The sequence below is a fragment of the Thunnus thynnus genome, chromosome 3 (genome assembly GCF_963924715.1).
Source record: "Thunnus thynnus chromosome 3, fThuThy2.1, whole genome shotgun sequence".
NCBI lineage: Eukaryota > Metazoa > Chordata > Actinopteri > Scombriformes > Scombridae > Thunnus > Thunnus thynnus.
In genome coordinates, this window is record NC_089519.1 from 1,811,769 (window position 1) to 1,834,031 (window position 22,263).

The following is a 22,263-nucleotide window of genomic DNA, read 5'->3' on the forward strand; positions in this document are numbered from 1 at the left end:
CACCAAATCAGATTTATTTGTGTTGTTGTGGTAAGATGATGCCCATTCAAGGAATGGCTCAGGTGCAGTGAAATGTTCGAGATGCACAGAGATGCAAAATCTCAAAATGAGCTCCATAATTACAGTTACAGAGTGAATGCTGCATAAGATGTATGAACTTAATTCCTCACTATATTTATTATATTTATTACTCACCATGGATGATGCACTGAAAGCTGCTGTTTTTATTTATTTCAAACATGGAAGAAATTACTCTTCTTCTTTTTTTGTTTCAATTGGACTTTTTTTTTATTGATTGATCCTACAGGTTGACTTTACATATCATAATCTTTTTTAAATATATTTTTCACCATTCAAAAATCATGCTCATGTTTGACTGAGCATCATGCTACTTCCTGTAAGACTCTAACTCCCTGTCAGTCCCCCCAGGAACTTGCAATTTTGTTATCATCATAATAAATGCAAATTCAGTTAATCCCAGCATTATTTGTAAGAATTATCATTTCACACACAATGGCCAAATTACAGCCTTGTAGTTAAACAAGCAATTTAATGATTTTTAGAACAATGGCACAGTTGCAGAACAAAAACACACTTGTTTTACACTTGTCTTTTTGATGTTATAACTAGGTCTGAAGCTCTTGCTTGCAGAATGATTCAGACGGGTTCATATGATACTAAATGTAACTTGAGTTATGTTTATTCATGCAGAAGTCATTGACTTTACCTTGCTATTAAAAAAGTTGATCCTGAGGATTTGGTTTATGTATCGTTATGTACGGGAACATTAATTATGATACTTTCATAAATCGAGGCATTTGGTGCCACCACTGTCACCACTGAGTGCTGATACAGTGGTGGCTGCAGACACTCATTGAAACAGGGTGCATTTAGGCAGAATATATTATGATACATTATCAGTGGTAACAGTCATGGTCGATCACATTATCTCCTCTCATCCCCCATAAATTCTTTTTTAAAAGCAGTTCCTGACATGATGTACTGATAGTTTGGTAATGGAGTCCAGCGCAGCTAAACCCAGCTACATCATGATTTATGAGAGTACTAGCTGCAGCGTATATATCTTCTGTATAAACTCTGAAAATGGTGTTCTTTAGTTTAAATAACATTTTGGCTCTGGCTATCTGGCCGCCAAAGTTAGAAACTAAAATGCCATGTTACTGTTTCCAATCAGACCTGGTGCAAAGTAAACATAGATAAAGGAGTGCATAGTGTGTTTCAGATGTCCTCTATGATAAGGCAAGTAAAAGTGTTAATGCTCTTCGAAATTGTATAGGAGGCTGTGTCTGACTCATACTCATGAGTTGTAAGTGATACCATCAGAAATTATACTTCCAGTGCAGGCAAACAAGAAGAGGAATCATAATTATGGTTTAATACCAGCTTCAATCTGCAGATATGTATATCTTTCTTTATATTAACTCAGCTACTTCCTGCAGTTTTAGATTTCAAACAATTCAATTTGATTGTCTGTGGTTTGGACGAATAATGTAGATTTGTGTAGGTGAAAGCTGTGACTGAGAGAATACTTCCCTGTGGCGTCCTTGACAAGGATGAACTCACTATCTCATGCCTGCCTGTGCACCTCTGTAAATGTCTGTATGTGTATGTGTGTCCAGCGATTTGTGTCCCAGGACTTTCTTCCCCCTGAAATCCAGCACCTGGTGTTGTCTGGGGCGCTGCTCCGTCCTGGTCTGATGGTAAAATTGCTTCTGTGACTTTGACCTCCTGATTAACCACTAATCTCAATGGAGTAGAGTGAACTTGCCCAAGCTGGGGTCAGGGCTGCAATTCCCTTACTAATGGTAAAGTATAGAACAAGGGAAGAGCAAACTCACCTCTTGTTGGCACGCAAGGGCAACTTCATCATGGAGCTTTCATAACCCACCAGACAATGCAGGGGAGCAGTTTGTTCTGTAACACTCATAACCCATGTTACGTCCTGTAGGTGTTGCCAGAATAGATGTTGCATTGCTGTGTTTGATTCTGGATGAGGCATCAAGTGCAGTGTTTTGTTGTATGGGTTGAGTGAGGCTTGAGTAGTGGCCATTTTTTCAAAAGCATTATCATTACTGATACACTTGTGTGGTCCAGATACTTATCTCTCTCTCCTCCCACTACTCTCCTCTACATCCCACCCTGATTCTGTATTTTAGGAGAACCAGCGGCTCAGGGAGCAGAACGATGAGCTGAACGGTCAGATCCTCAGCCTCAGCCTATATGAAGCCAAGAACCTGTTCGCCACACAGACCAAGGCCCAGTCTCTGGCTGCTGAGATAGATAATGCCTCTAGAGACCAGGTAAAGTCATGACAATGTGCGCTGTATGTACACACAGAGAATGAAATGCTGTTCAGTTACTTATTGCTCTTCATCACAAAGAACATGGCCAGTATATTTTATTCTTGAGCCACTCTGTGACAACATTTGTTGATTTTCATCTGCAATCTAACAAGCTTTTTAAATGGATTTCATCTGGACAAGCTACATTGAATAGTTAGAGCATGACTGTATTTCTAGGGCGTATCACAGCATGACAGTGTTCTAGATATTACATTATTCTAGATTTGAATCTATTATGCATAATATTACATTAGCATTGAAACAAATTGTCCAAACTGAATAACTATGAAACACCTATAGCAGCAGGCGTACCTATAGAAAGAGAACTATATGTAACTAATAGTTTGTACAGAGTATTGTAGCTCTAATTAAAGCTGTAAAGAAACTATTTCATTATAATCTTTTACAACTGGTAAGATGATAGTGTACCTCCTTGATAAGCTGAAATAAAAATATGTTTGACATACTACTATCCCCGCAGCTAATGGAAGCCCTGAAGGAGCAGGAGGAGATCAACTTACGCCTGCGACAATATATGGACAAAATCATCCTGTCCATCCTGGATCACAACCCCTCCATCCTGGAGATCAAGAACTAGCAGTGACTCAACTGGAATGAGAGTCGCTCTTGACCTCGGGAGACTGAGGATCATTCCAGTTGTTTTATTAGAACCTGCAACCCGAGTCAGGAACCTGTACAGGAAACCAGTGGCAGTCTTGAAAACTGGAACATTTTTAACTAGACACACGTCTCCCCCTGCTGTTCGTGGGGTGAAAAGAACTTCTTTTGCAGAGAGGGTAGAAGGGGGGTAAGATGTACTAAAGGGAGTTTTCTCAGCCAGTGATTGCTCACTGACTGATGGTCATACTACTGTGGCTCTTCAACTGGTTCTACCTTGTTCTGTTTTTTAATCTCTGTCTATGCTGTGAACTGAAATACTGTCACAACTTTGATCTCACGAGACAAAACTGGTGATTTCTTCCTGGGATGCTTTGAGGAGTACACTGGACATTGGCATAAAAACTGGAACAATGTAACAAACTGGACATGGGTTTTTCTGTATCCTAGTGTAATATTAGCTGTATTATCCACAGACACACAGTTTGGTATGGTGTACATTTTTAGAAAAATACAGTGAGACAGATTTACAAACTGGCAAGCAGACTGTAAACCTGAATCTCGGAGGCGTGAAGGCAGACCGGTCAAGTGTTGCCTGATCTGTAAACTGCCAGTCTTATCTGTCATGTAGGTGTTCTCTGAAGAACGCATGTTGATGACGCATTTGGACAGGCACATTTTAAGAGAAGATTGAGACAAGTGGCAAAAGTGGTCAGAGAAGGAAAACAAGAAGAAACCCTTTAAGATTGTAAGGTAGAAAGAGTAAAACACCTCTTCCCTAAAAAGGTTGAGGAGTCAGATAATGGACTGTGTATGCTGGTAAAGGAGGGTTTTAGTGAAGTCGGTGAGTGTTCATTGAAAGTGATGATTTTTGTTTTATCTTGAGAACATGTCTTCCAGGAACCTTGCAACAGCACATGCAGTCTCAATCAGTTCAACGGTGAATATTTCTCACCGAGAAAATGGCCCTTAGTTTGTTCAGATGAACAGTAGAGTGTCACTTTATGGAGCAGAAGCTGCAACCGAGGAGTGTCTTTAAACTGTAACTTCCTATTTGCTAGCATAGCATAAGCTTGGAAAGGTACACTGTTGCTAGCAATAGACCCAGTGATGTTGCACAGAAATGTAATGATATGATATGAATGTACAGGATGTGTTGTGGATTTACGTTGGTGTGACTGCACCGAGGTACTTCAGTAGCCAGTGTAACATGGGTTACTGAATCATCTCTTTATGTCTCTATGATATCGCCTCAGATACTGGATGTGAGCATGCACAGGAGACTCACTTTTTGGTACAAAAGTCTACATACATTAGCAATCTCATTGAAGCCTACAGGTTGCAGATTGTAATTAAAGCCCCAATGGCTCTCGGAAACTCTCTAATACTGTAAATATCATGAATGTACATCTTGATATTTTGCTCTGTGTGGCCAAAAAAAAGGCTTTTTTTGAAGTTAAATCTGTAATTGGTTAAGATATGTTGTAACACATGTGTACGGTATTCAGTACTGTAATGAAGAGGGCATTGCTTTGAGATGGGAAAACAATTACAATCTGCTGTATTACGTGATAATTCTAAACTTGAGTTTTGCTTCCTTGCACACAAAAAAAAACAACAACTTTTTGTTTCCTTTTGCATGGTTCACATTTTCTTCTGTCTGTGCCTTTTGAGGACATTTTTCAAGATGATGTTGCTATAGATTTACAGTTTTTCAAGGTACATTCTATGTCTATGTCTGACATATTTTCTTGACTTGTAAATGTTGTAATTATATAGTGATAATTTGTATTCATGTGCCACTCACCAGTCTTTTTCAGATTGATACTAAGATATCTATTTTATACAGTTTTATCAGGAAAGAACTTGTGATTGTGTCCTATTAGTAAAACAGCATAGCACAAAGCATTATATGGTACGCAGGCAAGGTTAGCATTTTGGGAGCATTTTGTCAATCTAATAATTGTATGATGCTTTGGGGAATGCTTTGTTGCATTTCTTAATTTTTCAACAGAAAGTCCATTGCTTTTCAAGTTGCTTTAAACTGGCTTTTTTATATGGTCGTAAGCTGTCTTCCTAACTTAAACTAAATGGTGAGCATTATGAGCAATATTAACTTATTTACCAATACCTGCTGATTTGTGTCTTGTTTTGCTTCACAAAACGTCTCACTCTACGGCTGCTCGTCCCATTCTAGATTTGAAAAAAATAAAAAGTACATTGAGCTATAAAATTTGTCACAAACTCATTTCTTGTAGCTCTTAAGTTATGAATTATTAGGGCTATCAAATATGTTGTAGTTACTATAAGCAGAACATGGCAATAAAAATGGCTTTGGCAGTGATGCTGTCTCGTGAAATTTCTATCATTTTGATCGACATTTATTTCTCCTCATTTCCATTTATACAGTATACAACATTAAACCACTTATTCTATGCTTACAGTGTACGCTGCTGATGTCTTAGCTGTCATTGTAATGTGCATACTGTGCTGTGAATAAAAACATTTGTCCTGGCATGAAAATAACCCATTCCCATCTGGTTGCATGACTGATTTCAGATAGTGTATTCCACTGGCTTTCAGTGATTATGGCAAATGTAAGAGCACTCAGTGGTGGTATTCATGCTCATGCTCCAAGATTTAGACAGTATTCTTTTGAATTTTCCTTGTTGTTATGTCTCGGAGATAAAAATCTAGACCCTTGGAAAAATATGATTCAAGCTAGGTCATTTTTTTTGGAGATACAATGTCACAAGAGAAAATACCAAGCACTGTTTTCCTTTGCTATATTTTGCCAGTTGCTGTGATGATGAAGGATAGCAGTATGGAGGCACATCGCTACAGTACCGAGATAATGTAAAACATCTGAAAATGTTGTAGGGTTGTATATAACTGGGGAGGGAGGCACAGATCTATCTAGTTATCCACAGCTACTAAAATATGTGGACACTAGAAAAATACACATTTCGTATTAAAAACATAGACATTAATATGCTGCATTAACAGCAGGATTTTGTTCCCATGCAATTCATCCATAGGTGTTGGATGGGGTTGAGGTCAGGGCCCTGTGCAGGCCAGGCCAGTTCCTTCAAGCCAGAAATCCATTGCTTTATGGACCTCACTTTGTGCACTGGGGTTTTGTTATGTAGGAAAGGGCCTTTCCCAAACCGTTGGCACAAAACTACAGGAAGTAGTAGTAGTAGCACACTATTTTTAAAAAAAATATCATTGTATGCTGCTGTTGCATTAAGATTTCCCCTAATTAGAAGTTAGAAGCCTAACCCAAACTGTGAAAAACAGCCCCGGTCCAACAGTAAATAAAAGTGTATGCGCAGGACATGTGTGTGTATATCTATCATTATATCATTATTCTATCTATCTATCTATCTATCTATCTATCTATCTATCTATCTATCTATCTATCTTAAAAACATTAAATCCACATACATCAGTTAGGTGTGTTGTGGCGCCACCTGTCGTCTCCTCCTTCACCGTGAATAAACGCCAGTGCTCTACGGAGGAGGTGTGCCTCAGACCACAGCACAGGTGAGATGTAGTGAAATTAAACCGAAGGCCATTTAGAATTAAGTAATGAATTAAAATCAACTGGATCTGTTGTTTTCCCTCGGCTGTATCCGGCGTTTTGTTAGTTCGTTGTTGCTTTGTCCCCAAACCATCAACAACACAACCATGGCTGTCAATCACAACTAGCCAAGGATGCTAACTACAACAAGTAGCCTGACGTTAGCTAACTTAGCAGCTAACCTGGTACAGATGCTGTCTTTTCATCAGGGCATGTCCCACTGAAAGTCACTGACAACTGTGATTTTTGATTAATGTCAAGTCTTGAAGAGGTAAAAATACTGTTGCGAGAATTCAGGTAACTCATTAAAGTAGCTAAATGTTAAAGGTCAACTACCTGTGTGACATTACTCCAACAAAATATTAGCGAGTGTATTCTTCATGGGAACATGGCCTACATTTTCTGTTGGACCGCACAATGGAGGAGAATATAAAATATAAAATACAGGAGAACAACGGTGTCAATAAGAGCTAGTGGTGGAATAAAACAAAACTTTCAACAGTTGCCCAAGATGACTCTCATTCAAAATCAATGTTGGATACTGTAAATTTATATTACGAAGTATTTTTACCACCGTAAAAGTCCCATTATAAAGTTGTTTTCAATCGATTTCCTCCATATAAAACATGGGAGTCTAAAAGGATCATTTAATGATATAAGTTTATCTTATGGCCATTCATTTTAATTAAATCAGTCTAATTTATAAGAAATCATGTTTGGTTTAGCAAATGTTTTAAGTACAACAAACTTCAGCCACTGTTGCTATGGAGAAGCCTAACAGACTCATGGATCAGACTGCACCATTGTCCATCACAGATTGATTTAAACTGCTGCATGTATGAACATGTTTCACAAAGCCTACTCTTTACCTTCAGCTCATCATTTATGACACTCTTTGATTGGACCAAAATGGTCTTCCCTCCACATATTGACAGGTGGAGTTGCTCATCTTATATTTTCATGCCCATCCAAACCTCGTAAGTGCTCTAGCTGCAAGTCATATAATATTCATTCATGTCTAAGTTCCTCTACTTCCCTACCTCTATCAACAACAGCTTTCCAAGTGCATCGAAAACATATTTTGGTAAATTGGACTGTATGTTATAATACATGGAAAGAAACAGAAATTGAGGTTTTGCTTTTAGTAAAATTTGCAACATATTTTTAAAGGTATTCCAATGTGTATGTTAGATTTACTGGTTTTGATATGACTTGATATGTTTTATTAATGTCATCAATACAATCAGATTTTGTGAAGTACAAAGGGGGTCAAAGGTCAGGCCATTTTATACTTTCTATTAGAATTCATCTCCAGGAGACCATATCCAAATTTCATGATGATCCATCCAGTAGTTACTAAGATATTTCACTAGTCACAAAAGTGTTGGATTTTCACATTGTTTTAAACGAATTAATCATAAAATACAATGCGAATGAATTTATATTTTCACTATTATGTACAGATATTAATACATCCCTAATATAAATATATATGTTAATCATGCAAGATAAATGGAACAGGATAAAGTTATTCTAAATTTGAAGTTGTTTTGTTTAATTTAACTATACATTATAGGTAACGCAATGCCCCAGAATGGTATGAACTTCGAGGGCAGAAGAAGACAAACGCGTCGCAACACCTGTGGAGCCAATGGTCTGATGAACAGTCAGGTCCCAGGCTCAGATTTGGTTAATGGAGCTGCTGTTCACAATGACTTCCCAGCTGCTGCCACTAGAACCAGTGAGAGCACGCCAGCTGGCACACCGAATGGTACCAAACCACAATGCATGGTTAATGGTTACATTAATCATGGGTACAAGGGCAAGAGAACAAAAGCACCGCCCCAAAGGACTTTCTGGAAACAAAGAAGCACAATTTCGGCCGTTACGGATGCCTCAACAGCTGGCAGGGTCAGCAGTGGAGGCACTTCAGGTGCTATCTTGGTAAATGAGGCCACCAGTCTAGACACTTTGCCCAGATCTGACCAAATGGCACCAGAGCCCAGCCTGTCTGCAGCTGCGAAGAACCAGAGAAGGAGGAAATTCAGACATAAGAGGAGGTGTGCCGCCTACCTGACATCGCTTTGAGTGCAGAAAATGCAAATTAATTCACAAGTACTCACTCCTGTCAGTTGAATCTCCCTTATGTGACAGAAGTGTGAGCTGTTAGAAGGTAGACAGATGTAGTGGTTAAATTGACAGTCAGACAGATGGATGAAAGAATGTGTTGTGGAGTGAAGACAGGATATGACTTATAGAAGATGAAATACTGTCTCCTATGTTTTTGCTGGGCCTGTTTCAACTGACAAGATAATATTGAATGCCTCAATCATTTGGTCTAACTACTGTCTCGAGATGTGCAATTCAATTAGTGCTAAAGAAATAGTTTGACATTCGGAGAAATATTCTTATTGGCTTTCTGGCTGAGAGTTGGATGAAAAGTTTGAAACCACTTTCACATCTGTCTGTTAAATATAAGGCTACAGCCAGCAGCCGGTTAGTTTAGCATAAAGATTAGAAACAGCTAGGCCAGAACATAGTCCCATACACCAAGTGTTGTTTTTTTACAGTTTGATTATTGCACAGATTAAATTAGTGAGCTTTAGAGGTGCTGGTAGGTGGATTTTGATACGTTTTTTGATACTTTCTGATTGGACAGAGCCAGGCTAGCCAGTTTTCAGTCTTTATGCTAATCTAAGCGAACTTGTTGCTGGCTGTGTACACATTTGAATATGGTATCAATCTTGTTATCTAACACATGGCACGAAATGTCTAACTATCCCTGTAATAGCTCCCACTGCTCCCTGACTAAATATTGAATAAGTATGTATTGCCAAAAAAAACAAGAACAGTGTCAGATAAACAGAAATAATGAACATTTGGCTTCTCTTATCAAAAAGCAGTCCCTATGTAAAGGAAACATTTTCCTCATTATGTATTACTGAATATTTGTAATAATCTGACTACTTTCATAGAGACACTGATTTGGCCTGTTCTGAGAATCCTACACCCCCACTGGTGCCACCACAAGAGGAGGAGGACTGGGAAAAAGAGATCCAAGAGGTCACTGTTACCAACTGGGAAAAGATGTGTTTTGGGGTCCAATCTTATGGTAAATAAAATGCATTTATACAATTTTAAAATCACAATTTCTCCATCCCCAGCACTGTACTGATACTTATATGCTGATGCTTGAAATGTACATACATTTATGAATATTTAGGTTGTATAAATGAACTTGAAGGATACAGTATTTTCATGTACGCTGGGGTTTCTGTGCTATTTTTGGAATTCAGGTCAGGCCAAGTACAGATGTTTTACTGGTTTTCTGTGCCTCTTCCAGGTCCAGAAGACGTGCTCCATTTTGCTTTGCGGGATTTGACCCTTCAGCAAAGGGACTCTGTCGACCCACCGGTGACAGCCAATTACAGCCCTTCAGCTCGCCACCCGCGCCCCATCAAGTGGTTCTGCTACAGAATTCCCACTGAGCCAGACCAGTTCGCAGACGCTGACTAGTAAGCCAGACAAATGCTGCCGTAGTTCTGCTATGGATCTAGTTAGTCGTTAATGGCGATCCTGGATCAATACATGTGTTTAGAATAATTGTTTAGTAAGAGATTTTCTTTTTTTCCTCATCTAAGGATTAGTGGAAGAAATGGAATTCAAAACTTGCTCTAGTTTAGCTTCAAATCCAAATCTGTTCATGCTATCATAGATGAAAGATTGGAGGTTGTTTTTTTATCCTAGGTTTTATTTTATATTTTAAATTCAGATTTTATATTTGTTTTATATTGCGCTACATAAATTTGTTAGTCTCTTCTGATCTTGAGGAATGATTTTAGTTAACCATGCTTTGCTGTTCTACCGCTTCACTTATCGTTGCTACTGGAAACGGTCGTTTCTTGTCAACATCATTTTGCTCATCTTTCAAGAACTGAAGTAATCGTTTTTATCTAAAAGTTTGTTTTAAAATGCCTGAAATGGGAATTCTGTTGTCAAAATAAGTTACTCTTTTGTGCTGTATGATCAATTTTATTGTTTGCAAATTGCACATGTTCACAGCAAGTATATGAAGTAACTATTTTAATTTGACTCTCATGAGACAGCAAGCCTAACCTAAGAAATTATGGTTTGATTATGTAACAACAACCAATCGTTATCTGCCTGTTCAGAGCCTCATTTTCATTTTTACAATCGCAATAAATTTTCTTCTAACTTGAGGTCAGACCCTGCATGTTTATCTACACCAGTCACTGTTCCAGTCAAAATTAGGTTCACATGTGAAGCAGGACGCTCTCACTGCCGTTTTAGCACATTAACCAACTGATTTTCTCATCTGTTGTTATTGGAGAGAGTTTTGAAGCAATGGCAACTTTTGGCCACTAGATGGTAGCGTCGGTGTAACATTTTGTTTTCCCGGAGTTATTTCCACACACCTTTGGGAGTTCATTGGGTTCATTCCCAAGGACTTGGGAGACACAAGCATTTACTTGCGCACTGTTTAACCCCATTTCTCCCAGTACTTTTATTCAGAATGCAACTAAAGATGTATTTGCAGGCAACTGTTACTGCACTGATTAATGTCATCTAGTAATATTAAATCATTCATGTCCACAGACACCATGTCAATAATACATTGAGGTTGTAATCTGTGGTGAAATCTACAGCTGTGCACTCTGATAGGCTTTGCAGTTGAATTTTAAGTCTGTTTTGTTTTTGTTTGTTTGTTTTTTTTTTCAAGCAAAAGTATGCATCATCAAATCCATGACTAGCAAGGAGATGAAGTTGCTTTTGAGGTTCCTCTGCGTTTTGTGAGAGTTCCATTGTTAATGTTTTGGGCAAATGTGACTGGAGGAGTGGTGATGACACACACAGAGACGATATTGTTGTGCTTTTATGGTGCTGGCAGATACTTAAGATGGAGATGGACTCCTGCACTCCTTTTGGGTGTAAATTGTTTATAAGAGTTTCAGACAGTTAAGGATAAAGTGCCAAAAATGACAGAAACATGACATGAAGGTTTCTAACATATCATAGGGATGATTCTGTCAGGGTGGAGCATTGTCTCATTAGTTAACACCCTTACATCACAGCAGGAAGATTTGCGTGTCAGTGTGGGTTTCCTCGAGGTGCTGCGGGTGCCCCTCGCAGTCTGAAGACATGCTCCAAAATACTGTGAGTGTGAATGTGGAACATTTCTCTGTGTAAACATGTGATGGCATTTTGACTGATGCACTGTCAAGGGTTTACCCAGCCTCTCAGTCAATGCATGCTGGGATAGCCTCCAGACTAAGTGGCTTATAAAACACATTTATGGATGGATGATTGTCTGAATGTTCATTTTACATTGTGTTGAAGCATTAGTTTCCAGGAAGCTGACCCATACCAAATGTCAGTGTTAATTTACTCTACTGATGATCATTCTTTGCAAACTTGGCTTTCCCTAAAGTGGAAATCCACTCCACTGCAGAATTCACATATGTTATTTGTTTGATCCTCGACAGTTTAATAAATATTTGTGAGCATGAAGAACTCTCCCAAAATCCAGACACCAGAAATTTGTCATGTCATCATGAAATCAAATCCTGTAGCTGCCTCTATGACAGGAAAAGGTTGTATTGTCACAGTTTTCAAATCCCTGTGACCCATGTCATTTAGAAATGACTGTAATTCACAAAAAAATGTGCCCGTTTCCTCATTTCATGTCCCCCTCAACACCATCAATCTGCTCACAAAGCCCATCTGTTACTCATTGTCATTGGAGCAGCTCACATACTAGAGTTCTCTAAGTTTTAGCTTTGTGAGAGACCGCTTCACATTCAAAAATCTTAACCAATCCAGCATCATTTAAAAAAAAAAAAAAAAAAAGTATGTTTGGTTTAGGGTGGATTTCCCCTTGAATTGCTGCAGTAGCTGTAATAGTCTTGCAGTGCCATTTTGTGGAGGTGGTATTAGAGTTACGTTGTTAAGAAATAGCATAAGTAACAGCGTGTCTCAGATATGTTGTAATACTGATGAATGATTAATGCCCCATATACGCATGTCCCAAGGGATCCTTTCACCACATCCTGTGTTTGGACATATGAAGAGATATTCTGGAGGTCTCTACTGACCAGCCTTGCTCTTTTCTGTGTTTGTTGTTCCTTTTTTAAGTAAGGTTGTGCAAATTGGAGTGACATTTGCACCTTTTGGACTGGTTGTACACTAATCCGCCCACGTAATAAAGGCCCATCAAGGGACGAGCGTTGCAAATGAGCTTAGGCTGTAAATGCTTGAGAAACTCTTAAAGCCATAAAGTCTTGAGATGACTTTGGGGAATCAGCTCCAGGCCTTTAGGGCCACATGTCTGAGATGTGAATCACCACCTTTTGGTTCATCTGGTTCCAGTGTGACCAGTAATTTACCATTCAGCATCTTTATTGATCTGCCAACATAATGGTTTGTTAGCCTGGCACAGGAAGAGACCCTGGAGGAGATGGGAAGGAGGATTGTGGTCAGCTCAACCTCCTGCAGCTAACCAAAGCAAACACATTGCAGTAGAGGATAGACATTTGTCACGAAAATGACGGTTATTCTCACTGTGCGGTCCTAAATCGTTAATCCCTCCTGTTGAGGCAGCAGCCAATTGCACAGCCCAGTTGTAAGTACAAGTCGTAACTTCAGGTCCACTTAAATGGTAACTCTGGTGATATTCTACTATTTTTCTTAATATAAACAAATCCCATGTAGAGACCAAAATCAACATTGAATTGATCCTTCTAACCTGTCCAAAAGTGCTTTAAAAAAAACTGCAGCTGTAAATACTTTCTAGAGTGACAAATGTGTATTTATCTGCCATATAAAATAATCCCCAACAAATGCACTATTTACAACTATTACAGTAATGTTTCCTAAAAAAAAAAACTGTGCAGCTGTTTTTAGGAAATTACTGGGTCAATAGGAAGCAGTGGGCATCGGGGCAACATGTTACAGACAGGTTGGTTTTAGTCTTTTATGGAATTTGTTGACGATAGAAAAATATAAAGGATATAGAGGATGAGTTGTAATTCCCTCACTTTCCATTAAGTGCCATCATCAGATCACATATTCAGTTTGTCCAATACTAGAGCTAATCCTCAAATGTTAGTGTGCCAACACACTAAACTATCATGGTAAACGCAATACCTTGTTAACTGCTTGTTAGCATTGCCATTGTTAGCATGCTGATGTTAGCATTTTACTCAAAGCATCGTCCAAAGCCACTAGCATAACTGTAGACTGGTAGTCTTCTTGTATTATATTACACAAATCATAATAGAAACCTTGTCCTGATCTGATCTGAAGTTTAACTCTAGCCTTACCAAACTGATTCAGCCTAAACTAAGAAACTCAACCAAAATGCAACCAAATACTGAAGATAATTTATAACAGAACATGAAAATAATGTTCCTTCTAATCCAAAAAGCTTTTTTTGATGCAGTCTGGTTACCGTTTGGCAGAATGACCGCCAGAGAAATTCCCCTCTTCTTTCTCATGTTTCCATACAAACGGCATATAATATGTGCTGCATCAATAGGATCCTGTCCCCCTTCCTCCTCCTTTAAATGACCTCCCGCAGTGCTTGATAAATTGTACACCCAGTTCAGACAGGCAGCTAGCTATCCATTTCTCCTCTGTGACTCACCTCCAGTCACTGCTTTTTCATCTCTCGTCAGTGTGTCCGGTCATTTTCTGAGCCTTGTCTTGATTGATCTTGTAATGGTATGCTGGCAAGTAGAGGAAGACGCCTGTGGTTAGCTAACCACAGCCAGAACTAACCAGTACAAAAACATAAATAAATTGGCTGTTTTGGAGAGAAGGGATTCCGGTAAATTAGAACCATTATCTGCAGTCCACTAGTGAAAATTGGTAAAAGATGGGAACTACAAGGCCCTTGGAAAAATTGCCTCACTCAGCCTAGATCCATGCCAGTGTTATTTAATTTGGGATTTTTTTTTTCACAGAATTTGGCAGCATTAAATTTAATGACTCCTTGGCACCTAAAATTCTCTAAACTTTATGGAAATGGTGGTTAGTATTTAATGGCTTGTTTTAGGCTGTGAGGATGTGAACCCTTCAGTTCCTCTTAGGTTCTATAATGCCATTTGTATCACTCCCAAGAAAAAGTGTACATGGTTTCCTGTCATTGTGACATGACCCAGTCGGAAGACAGCCAGGGTATAGAGATCTGGGTGACAGACCATCCTGTGGACATAGCTGGCCGGAGGCTACAGTAAAGGTTACAAGCCCTGATGACAATGCACACTGTTTCTTCACTCAGTAATAAATCAAAAACGTCTTGGTTCTGTAATACTCTGACAGTCCTTCCAACTAGGTTAGCTTGGTACACATCTAAATCCATACTTTAAACTCAGATATATGTTATAATAGTGCTTTGGGGTGGATTGTTCTGTAAGGAATGATTGCCACATCTGGTGAACAGGAAGGGCAACAGATTTTGCTGAGTCAGAGTGATTGGAATCAGGAGGCGTTTGCCTGGAGTGAAATCTTCACCATATGGTGAAACTGGAGCACTGTATCACTGCTACAAGTCTGGTGAATTCACTTCCTGAGAGTCACTGTAATGCTATTCTAGGACATTCTTGTTTGAACCTGATTAGCAACTCTCATTTTATTAGAGGGAATTAATACGTTTTAACAGACATTCCTCCTGCAACGTATCACAGCTTTGCTCATTGTCAGCCCAGTTTGTATTGGAAAACACAACTGTCTCTTAATATTACAAAATGCAACATAAGATATGAGATATAATGAGACTGGGCCATCCTCGACTCTTTAACATCACACACATTTCCACAGAGTGTTAATAGAAAAAAGGGAAAGTGACTGACGGTGCCTGGATAATTTTCCCAGGGTTATGGGTTATTAACGTAATATTTAAGAATTTGTGTGGAAAGTTCTTCTCCTTTTACAAACACACTAGGCTTGGTTTATACAGCTTGAGTTAGTTTTGCTCTGGTTTAGACTTGTTTATGTTCTTGTCATGGCCTCCCCTGCAACATATGAGTAATAATTTCTTTTGAATTTAGTGCAGCTGGTTATCAGGATCTTAGTTTTGGAAGCTACTGTGGCTGTGGTCAGTTCATATTCCATTCAGTCTATTCTCAATCGGATTTCTTTGTGAAGATAAACTACATTATTTTTAATGGGAAAGTTCATTGAATTATTTTATGTAATATTCATCTCACACTGAGCTGACTGCCAAGCCCAGATAGACCTTTATGTTTACTATGCTTCACTGAATTCCTCCGATATCCTGATTAAACCCATATTACATTTTCTAGATTCTTCTTTGAAGTCTTGGGCTGAACACACAGTAATTAAAGGGTTATTCTCCTCTATGCAGGCATCATTTAATGCCTGCAGTACTGTGCCAGGCCCAGACAGAGGCGGTGTTTATCAGCCATGCAGCTACTGACCCTCTGGCCTGTTGGGATGCTGAGCTCGTAACGCGACTGCCTGCTACGCGCTGGCCTGTGACGACCTGCTTGTCTGGCTGCTTTGCCTACCTGTCTACCTCTTACATAGCCACCTGTATCTTTCTCTCTACCTGTTTGATAGCCTCTAACTGACGGCCTTTCTCTCTTCTCGTCTGGCTGTCTCAGTGCTGCCTCTCTGAACGTCTGCTGTCCACTTACATTTTTTTTTGCCTTCCCTCCTCCCCATCAGTCTTGCCGCAGTAGCTGCCGGGCTGCTGTCACTCTTCCTTCCACTCTGATTGTTCTTTGTCTATCTGTCTGCCCGCTTGCTGCCAGTCTGGCTGTCTGGCTTCCCAGCCGAGGGATGTCTGGATAGGTGCTGGATAACGAGCAACCCGCAGACCCACCACTCGCATACAAGAACAGAGACAGGGAGGGAGGGTGAGAGAAAAAAGGGGCAGGAGGAGGCTGTGACAGATGAAAGGAGAGATAAATGGATAAAAAAAAAAAGGAGTAAAGGAATAGGGAGGGAGAACATACAGTAAGGAGAAGAAGAGTGAGAGGTAGGGAAGGCGTGAACACATGGAGATAGACATGCGTTGGAGAGCAGCAGAGACAGATGAGATGAAGGGAGGATAAAGCAGATGGATAGGTGGGAAAGCATAGCGGAGTGAGTGAAAGAAGTAGTGAGAGAAACGAGGTAAAATGCTTATTAAGAGCCTTACACTCGGCTGCTGTTCCTTTTATTGAATTAACACACAGACATACTGTTAGTCTGAGGTGCAAAACTGTAACTCTAGGGACTTTATACGCACAAAAACACCACACACACTGTTTCTCTCACGCCTTCTCATATGCTCATATGCATACACACCAATACAGGCAGTCCTCTAGTGTATAACTCCTGGGTCTCTGCACACAGTCATTGTGATGAAAGCTGCATCTGTATTACAGATAAGACTGTCTCATCTGTAAAACACTATAGAGGCAGAGTTTCTGGCACAATATCACCTACTTCCAAGGTGCATGGAGAAGGGAAAAAAGTCTAAACAGGTCAAAACTCCAGCAACACTTGTAGTATAAAGAATAACTTTATTGTTAGACCAACGCGTTTCAGCTTTGGCCTTCATCAGGGTCATCATGAAACACATTACAAACAATATTTAAATAAGGTAGGTATGAAGCAGAAAAAGTCAAAAAAAAAATTTAAAAAAATAAATATATATACATATTTTATATATATATATATATATATATATGTGTGTGTGTATATATATGTGTGTGTGTGTGTGTGTGTGTATATATGTATATATATGTGTGTGTGTGTATATATATATATATATATGTATATATATGTATGTGTATATATAAAAGACAACCAATCATGTACATCCACACACATAGCAGCCAATGGGGCACCTACAAAGATTTGTTGGGTATATGGTCATGTGGCTTCAGGCCAGTTGTTGTCCCAGACTGGCAGAGAGGCAAGGGGAGTGTCCAATAAGGGACATGGGTGACACCATATTTGGTCCATAAACTGGAGAAGTGCAGCTAAGGGGTGGTACTTGAGTTTGTACAGAAGAGGCCTTAACCCAAAATGTTCCTATTTGATGTGGTATACTTTAAAAACATTTTAATTTAAAGAAAGTTTTTATAACAGTGCTATATATAGAAAGAGTAGGAAGAGCAACAATACACATCATAAAACAATACATCATAAAAACCACTACAAAACCACATAAATGAGATATTTAAGAACCACTATAAAAACTCATTAGTTGAGTCCTTATTCATGCCTCCTGTAAATAAGCTTTTGAAATAGAAAATCCAAAATTCTTCTCTCTTTTTCCTGAGAAAATTGACATTACCAACTGTTTGGCTGGACTTCATTACTATAAAAAAATAGAGATGAAATGTGATGTTGCTTTTCATGGAAATGTCTGATTACATCATTCCTCTTAATGGAGCTCCTGTGTTCATAAGTTGTAAAATACAAAACTGTGAGTGTACAGTAGTTAAACTCATCATGCAACCTGGCCCTGAAGTCTCTCTGCATGCATGATACTGTTACCAAACACTCTGCTATGACTCCATTTAAAATGGAGGTGATAGAATATTTATTTTAGAATAATATTTTCTCCTTTATGGGCATGCAATAAAGCTACACATTTAAGTTATTAATTTATTCTGTGCAGTCCAATGTCCAACATAGTGACTCTGCAATGTACAATAGACTCAAAAAACTAGGAGCACATACAAAAGCAGGTGCATTTGTTCATTAAAAATGAGATGTCCAGCTCATATATTCAGCTACACTCCCACTGTCCTTTCATTCAATGTTGAGTGATTGCTGATAGCATTAGCCTACATGCTATTTGCTGAGCTTGTAATTCTTTGTGTGTGTGTGTGTGTGTGTGTGTGTGCGCATGTGTGCATGTGCATGAAAGAGCTGGAAAGAAAGAGAGCTGTTTGCTGGGGGATTTCGTATCAGCCTTTCTGTGTCTTTGATCGGCAGGGCAGAACTTAGAATCCTCATTCTCCACATTGCTCTGTGGAGTGATAAGAGGAGTTGTAGCTAGCTAGCTTACACCTCCCACGCCCATTTCTACAATACACAAAAACACACATACACACACTCTCTGCACACTATATATCACCCAGGAATCTGCCCTTTTAAAGATGAATTACATTCACTTTCCTGTCTCTGTCTGCCTCTCCCTCTTTCTCACACACACACACACACACACACATACATACGCACACAATCTACAAACTGAACAGACTGACACATGACCAAGTCCAAGCTTCTCCGGCCCTCCTGCCATCCATTCAGAAAAAAACGTAACCTTTTTTTCCGCCCTCCCTCGTCTGTCTCGGCCCATGTGTTGTCTTTCCATGCCTTTTGTAGCTGTGGTCAGCGGAGCCATCTTTGCAGCTGTATCCACAGTCATAACTAACTTTCCGTAGGGGAAGGCCCATCGGACAGCACATAACAAAGGAATGTGACCTTACTGTCACAGCTGATAGATATCTGTGGCCTAGTGTGTTAATTTGCACCCTAGCAGTAGCTGGTGGGGAGTTCAGCTGTTTCCTCCTTTATTATGGTATCGGGTCAAGCCTTGTAATATTACAGCAGTCCTTCAATCAGCCTCCCAGTGTTAGCTAAATTTCTTTATCTGCAATGGAAAACTAGTCTAGACACACAGTCCGAAGTTAAATCATGGGTGGCAGTTTGGGAAAGTGATGCTCCTAAAAGTTTTTGGAGATGAGAAGCTGCACCTTTCATTCTGACACGCAGAATGCTACATCGCAGGATGTCTTTGGCCATCTGCTGCGCTGGGATGCTGCCAGGATTTGGTGGTGGCACTTTCCCCTTAAGTAAAGCTGTCATGTCATTCATAAAAGTCAAAATCAGTGGCTGTTGATACACCACATATGCTAGTTTTGCTAAGTTTGACTCTCTTTTTAGGAGTCACTTCTGTCAGGCTGACAAATAAAACAGTGTAATAAGGTAGAGCTGGAATAATCAGCCAATTAATTGATTTGTTGATCGACAGAAAATTAATCAGCAACAAATTTTATATTAAATGAATGGCTTTTTACCAAAAATGACAAACTATATCTTGCTCATCACTCACTGGTTACAGCCTCTAATGTGAGGATTGGCTGCTTTCAACTTCAACTTCCACCTCAGTTTATCTAAAGTGCACTTTAGTCTCTGTACACTTTACAAGTCAATAAAAATGACAGCAGAAAAAAAGAAGCAAACAATATTACATGTAAAAGTACACACACATACACACAAATACACAGGCAGTAATGTTAATATTACATCGAGGTTTAGGTTAGTCATTTTAAAACAGACATCATAAAACCTTAACAGGGTTGGGGAAGCTGTATGTCAAGGAGGATAACAGTTAGTGATATGTGTTCCCAGCTGGTGAAAGTTCATAGTAAACAGGAAAAAGTTGTGTTTTCAGAATGGACTTGAAAGTATCAACAGAGCTTGCCTCCCAAATGTGCAGTGGTAGATTATTCCAGAGAAACGGAGCTCTGTGGGCAAAGGCTCGACCACTAAAAGTGTTCTTATTGAAGAGGAATAATTAAGTAACCGGTACCAAGGGAAAGTAAAGGACGTGATGGAGTATATGGAGCAATAAGGCTGGAGATATATGAGCCAATCCATTTAAAGTCTTATAGTTAAGAAGGAGGAATTTGAAATCAGTTCATGCATGAACCAGTAGCCAATGCAGAGACATCAGTACCAGTGTTATATGATTCATCTTTTTAGACCTTGTGAGAACTCTAGCAGCAGTTGAAGACCTTTTGTTGTTGTCTTAGGTAGGCTAGAGCAAAGTGTTTTACAGAATACTATTGTAGATGTTATGAAGGCATCTATGAGGATTTCAGCATCTGAATTTGATTTAAAAATGGGGCGTATTTGGGCTATTTTACAAAGGTTGAAGAAGGCAGTTTGTGTTTTATACTTGATATGTGCCTCAAATGTAAGAGATGGATCAAATACTATTCTCAGATTCTTAATTGTGAAAAAAGTGATGTGAATCTAGCTGGACCAACAAGCAGCATTTCAGTCTTGTGTTTATTCGAATGCAGGAAATGATTGCACATCCAGTGATGGACTTCTGACAAACACGTTTCTAATTCAACCAGCTAGGAGGAGTCACTGACTATTTCAGGTAGATTTGTGTGTCATCAGCGTAGCAGTACATACATTATGTTGTGTTTTTTGAAAATGTGACCCAAGGGCAGCAAGTAAACACAAAACAAGTGAAGTGGACCAAGTACTGGTCCCTGTGGGACACCATATTTGACCTTAGAGCAAGAAGACATAGTATTATTGTATGTAACAGTTTGTATTCTATTTCTCAGATATGAATGAAATCAAGAAGGCGCCAGCCCCTTGAGACCAATAAGGATCTCAAGATGTTGTAGGAGGGTGTCGTGGTCCACAGGGTCAGTGGCACTTAAATCAAGTAACAGCAAAACAGATGCAATTCATAGATCATTAGTTACCTTGGTTAGTGCAGTTTCGGTAGAGTGTTTGGGTCTGAAACCGGACTGAAACTCATCAAAGAGGTTATTACTGGATAGATGGGCAGTGAATTGACTAGCAACCACCTTTTCTAACAGTTTGGACATGAACGGGAGATTTGAGATCAGCCTACGTTGGGTCTTTTCAATAATGGTGTAACCACAGCTGTTTTATATCAGTTTTATATCAGTGTGAACTAAATATATTTGGAGTTTGTTGGTTGGACAAAACAAGACGTTCGAAAAAGTCACCTTGGGCTCTCAGAACTTATGATGAACTCTTTTTTTTTTTACTTTTCAAAATGATTGAAGATCTCCTCCAGACGTATATGAAGACATATAAAATACTCAGCTTGGAATAATAATGTGTGTCTGATATGGTCTTTCCACAAAAAAAGTAACCACTTTAAAATCCTTCAAATGGCATCTGATCTTTCTACCTCATTAAAAATTCCAGAATCTGTGAATATGTAAATATATTTAATCTCAGAAGTTGAACTGCTGGACACAAGATGTCTCCTACTTCACTGTAAAGTCCATCCTCAGTTTATGTGCACTGGTGGCTTCAAGTTTCCACATCACACTCATGTAAGTTGAATACTGGACCAGGATTGGCTCCAAACTAGTTGTGACGTCACAGATCCTGTTGAGAGGCCCGCCTCTTCAAATCAGATTTTCAATTAGCTCAGAGAAACTTTCTACTTGAACCTTCAAGTGTCAAACTCTGCTCATACATCATCCTGCACCGTGAAGCTCAAACATCCAACTGAAGGAACCAGAGTGGAGGGGGGGGGCTTTCATTGAAAAATAATCAACAGATTAATCAATATGACAATAATTGATGTGATTGAATAACGTGATACCTTTGATTTGTTTGTTTGGTTTCAGTAATATGATTCCCTGATGAGTCACAGCAGATTGTTGTTGCATGGCTTCTAATTGGTTATCAATTACCCAAAGTGATTAGACGTGTAATTGACAGGATTTCCTGAATGATGTCCTCAGGTAATACTTAATATGCAACTCTCTCAAGGATTGGCTCGAACTCATTCACCATATTTCACTTTACCAAAACTATTCATTCATAATGAATAAATCACTTTCCAGCAATACATCACCATTGCACATGAAAAGGAAAGATCTCCCACATACTAATTAACCTGGGCATGTTTTGTCATAATCCCTG

At 39.1% G+C, this 22,263-nt stretch overlaps 2 protein-coding genes across 8 annotated transcripts in view; both read left to right on the top strand.

Annotated features, from left to right (window-relative positions):
* rab11fip4b (RAB11 family interacting protein 4 (class II) b) overlaps positions 1 to 5,511 on the top strand; it is a 57,500-nt gene extending 51,989 nt beyond the window's left edge. For 4 of the 5 annotated variants that reach the window (XM_067579800.1, XM_067579778.1, XM_067579815.1 and 1 more), the window contains 3 exons: positions 1,641 to 1,721; positions 2,178 to 2,321; positions 2,845 to 5,511. In XM_067579800.1, the coding sequence (XP_067435901.1) occupies positions 1,641 to 1,721; positions 2,178 to 2,321; positions 2,845 to 2,961 (342 nt within the window). In that variant the 3' untranslated portion in view covers positions 2,962 to 5,511. The remainder of the gene's footprint in view (positions 1 to 1,640; positions 1,722 to 2,177; positions 2,322 to 2,844) is intronic. The other variant, XM_067579789.1, reaches the window with a different exon arrangement.
* Positions 5,512 to 6,426: 915 nt separating this feature from the next.
* On the top strand, positions 6,427 to 10,784 carry LOC137174504 (uncharacterized). 3 transcript variants are annotated; one of them, XM_067579839.1, is made up of 4 exons: positions 6,427 to 6,527; positions 8,141 to 8,624; positions 9,540 to 9,676; positions 9,908 to 10,784. In XM_067579839.1, exons 2-4 carry the CDS (start codon positions 8,149 to 8,151, stop codon positions 10,078 to 10,080), a joined length of 786 nt encoding a protein of 261 aa, XP_067435940.1. In that variant the 5' UTR covers positions 6,427 to 6,527; positions 8,141 to 8,148; the 3' UTR covers positions 10,081 to 10,784. The 3 variants fall into 3 exon arrangements, with proteins under 3 accessions (XP_067435940.1, XP_067435949.1, XP_067435959.1); XM_067579848.1 differs by lacking the exon at positions 6,427 to 6,527 and adding an exon at positions 6,586 to 6,861; XM_067579858.1 differs by lacking the exon at positions 6,427 to 6,527 and adding an exon at positions 6,586 to 6,835.
* The last annotated feature ends 11,479 nt before the right edge of the window (positions 10,785 to 22,263 follow it).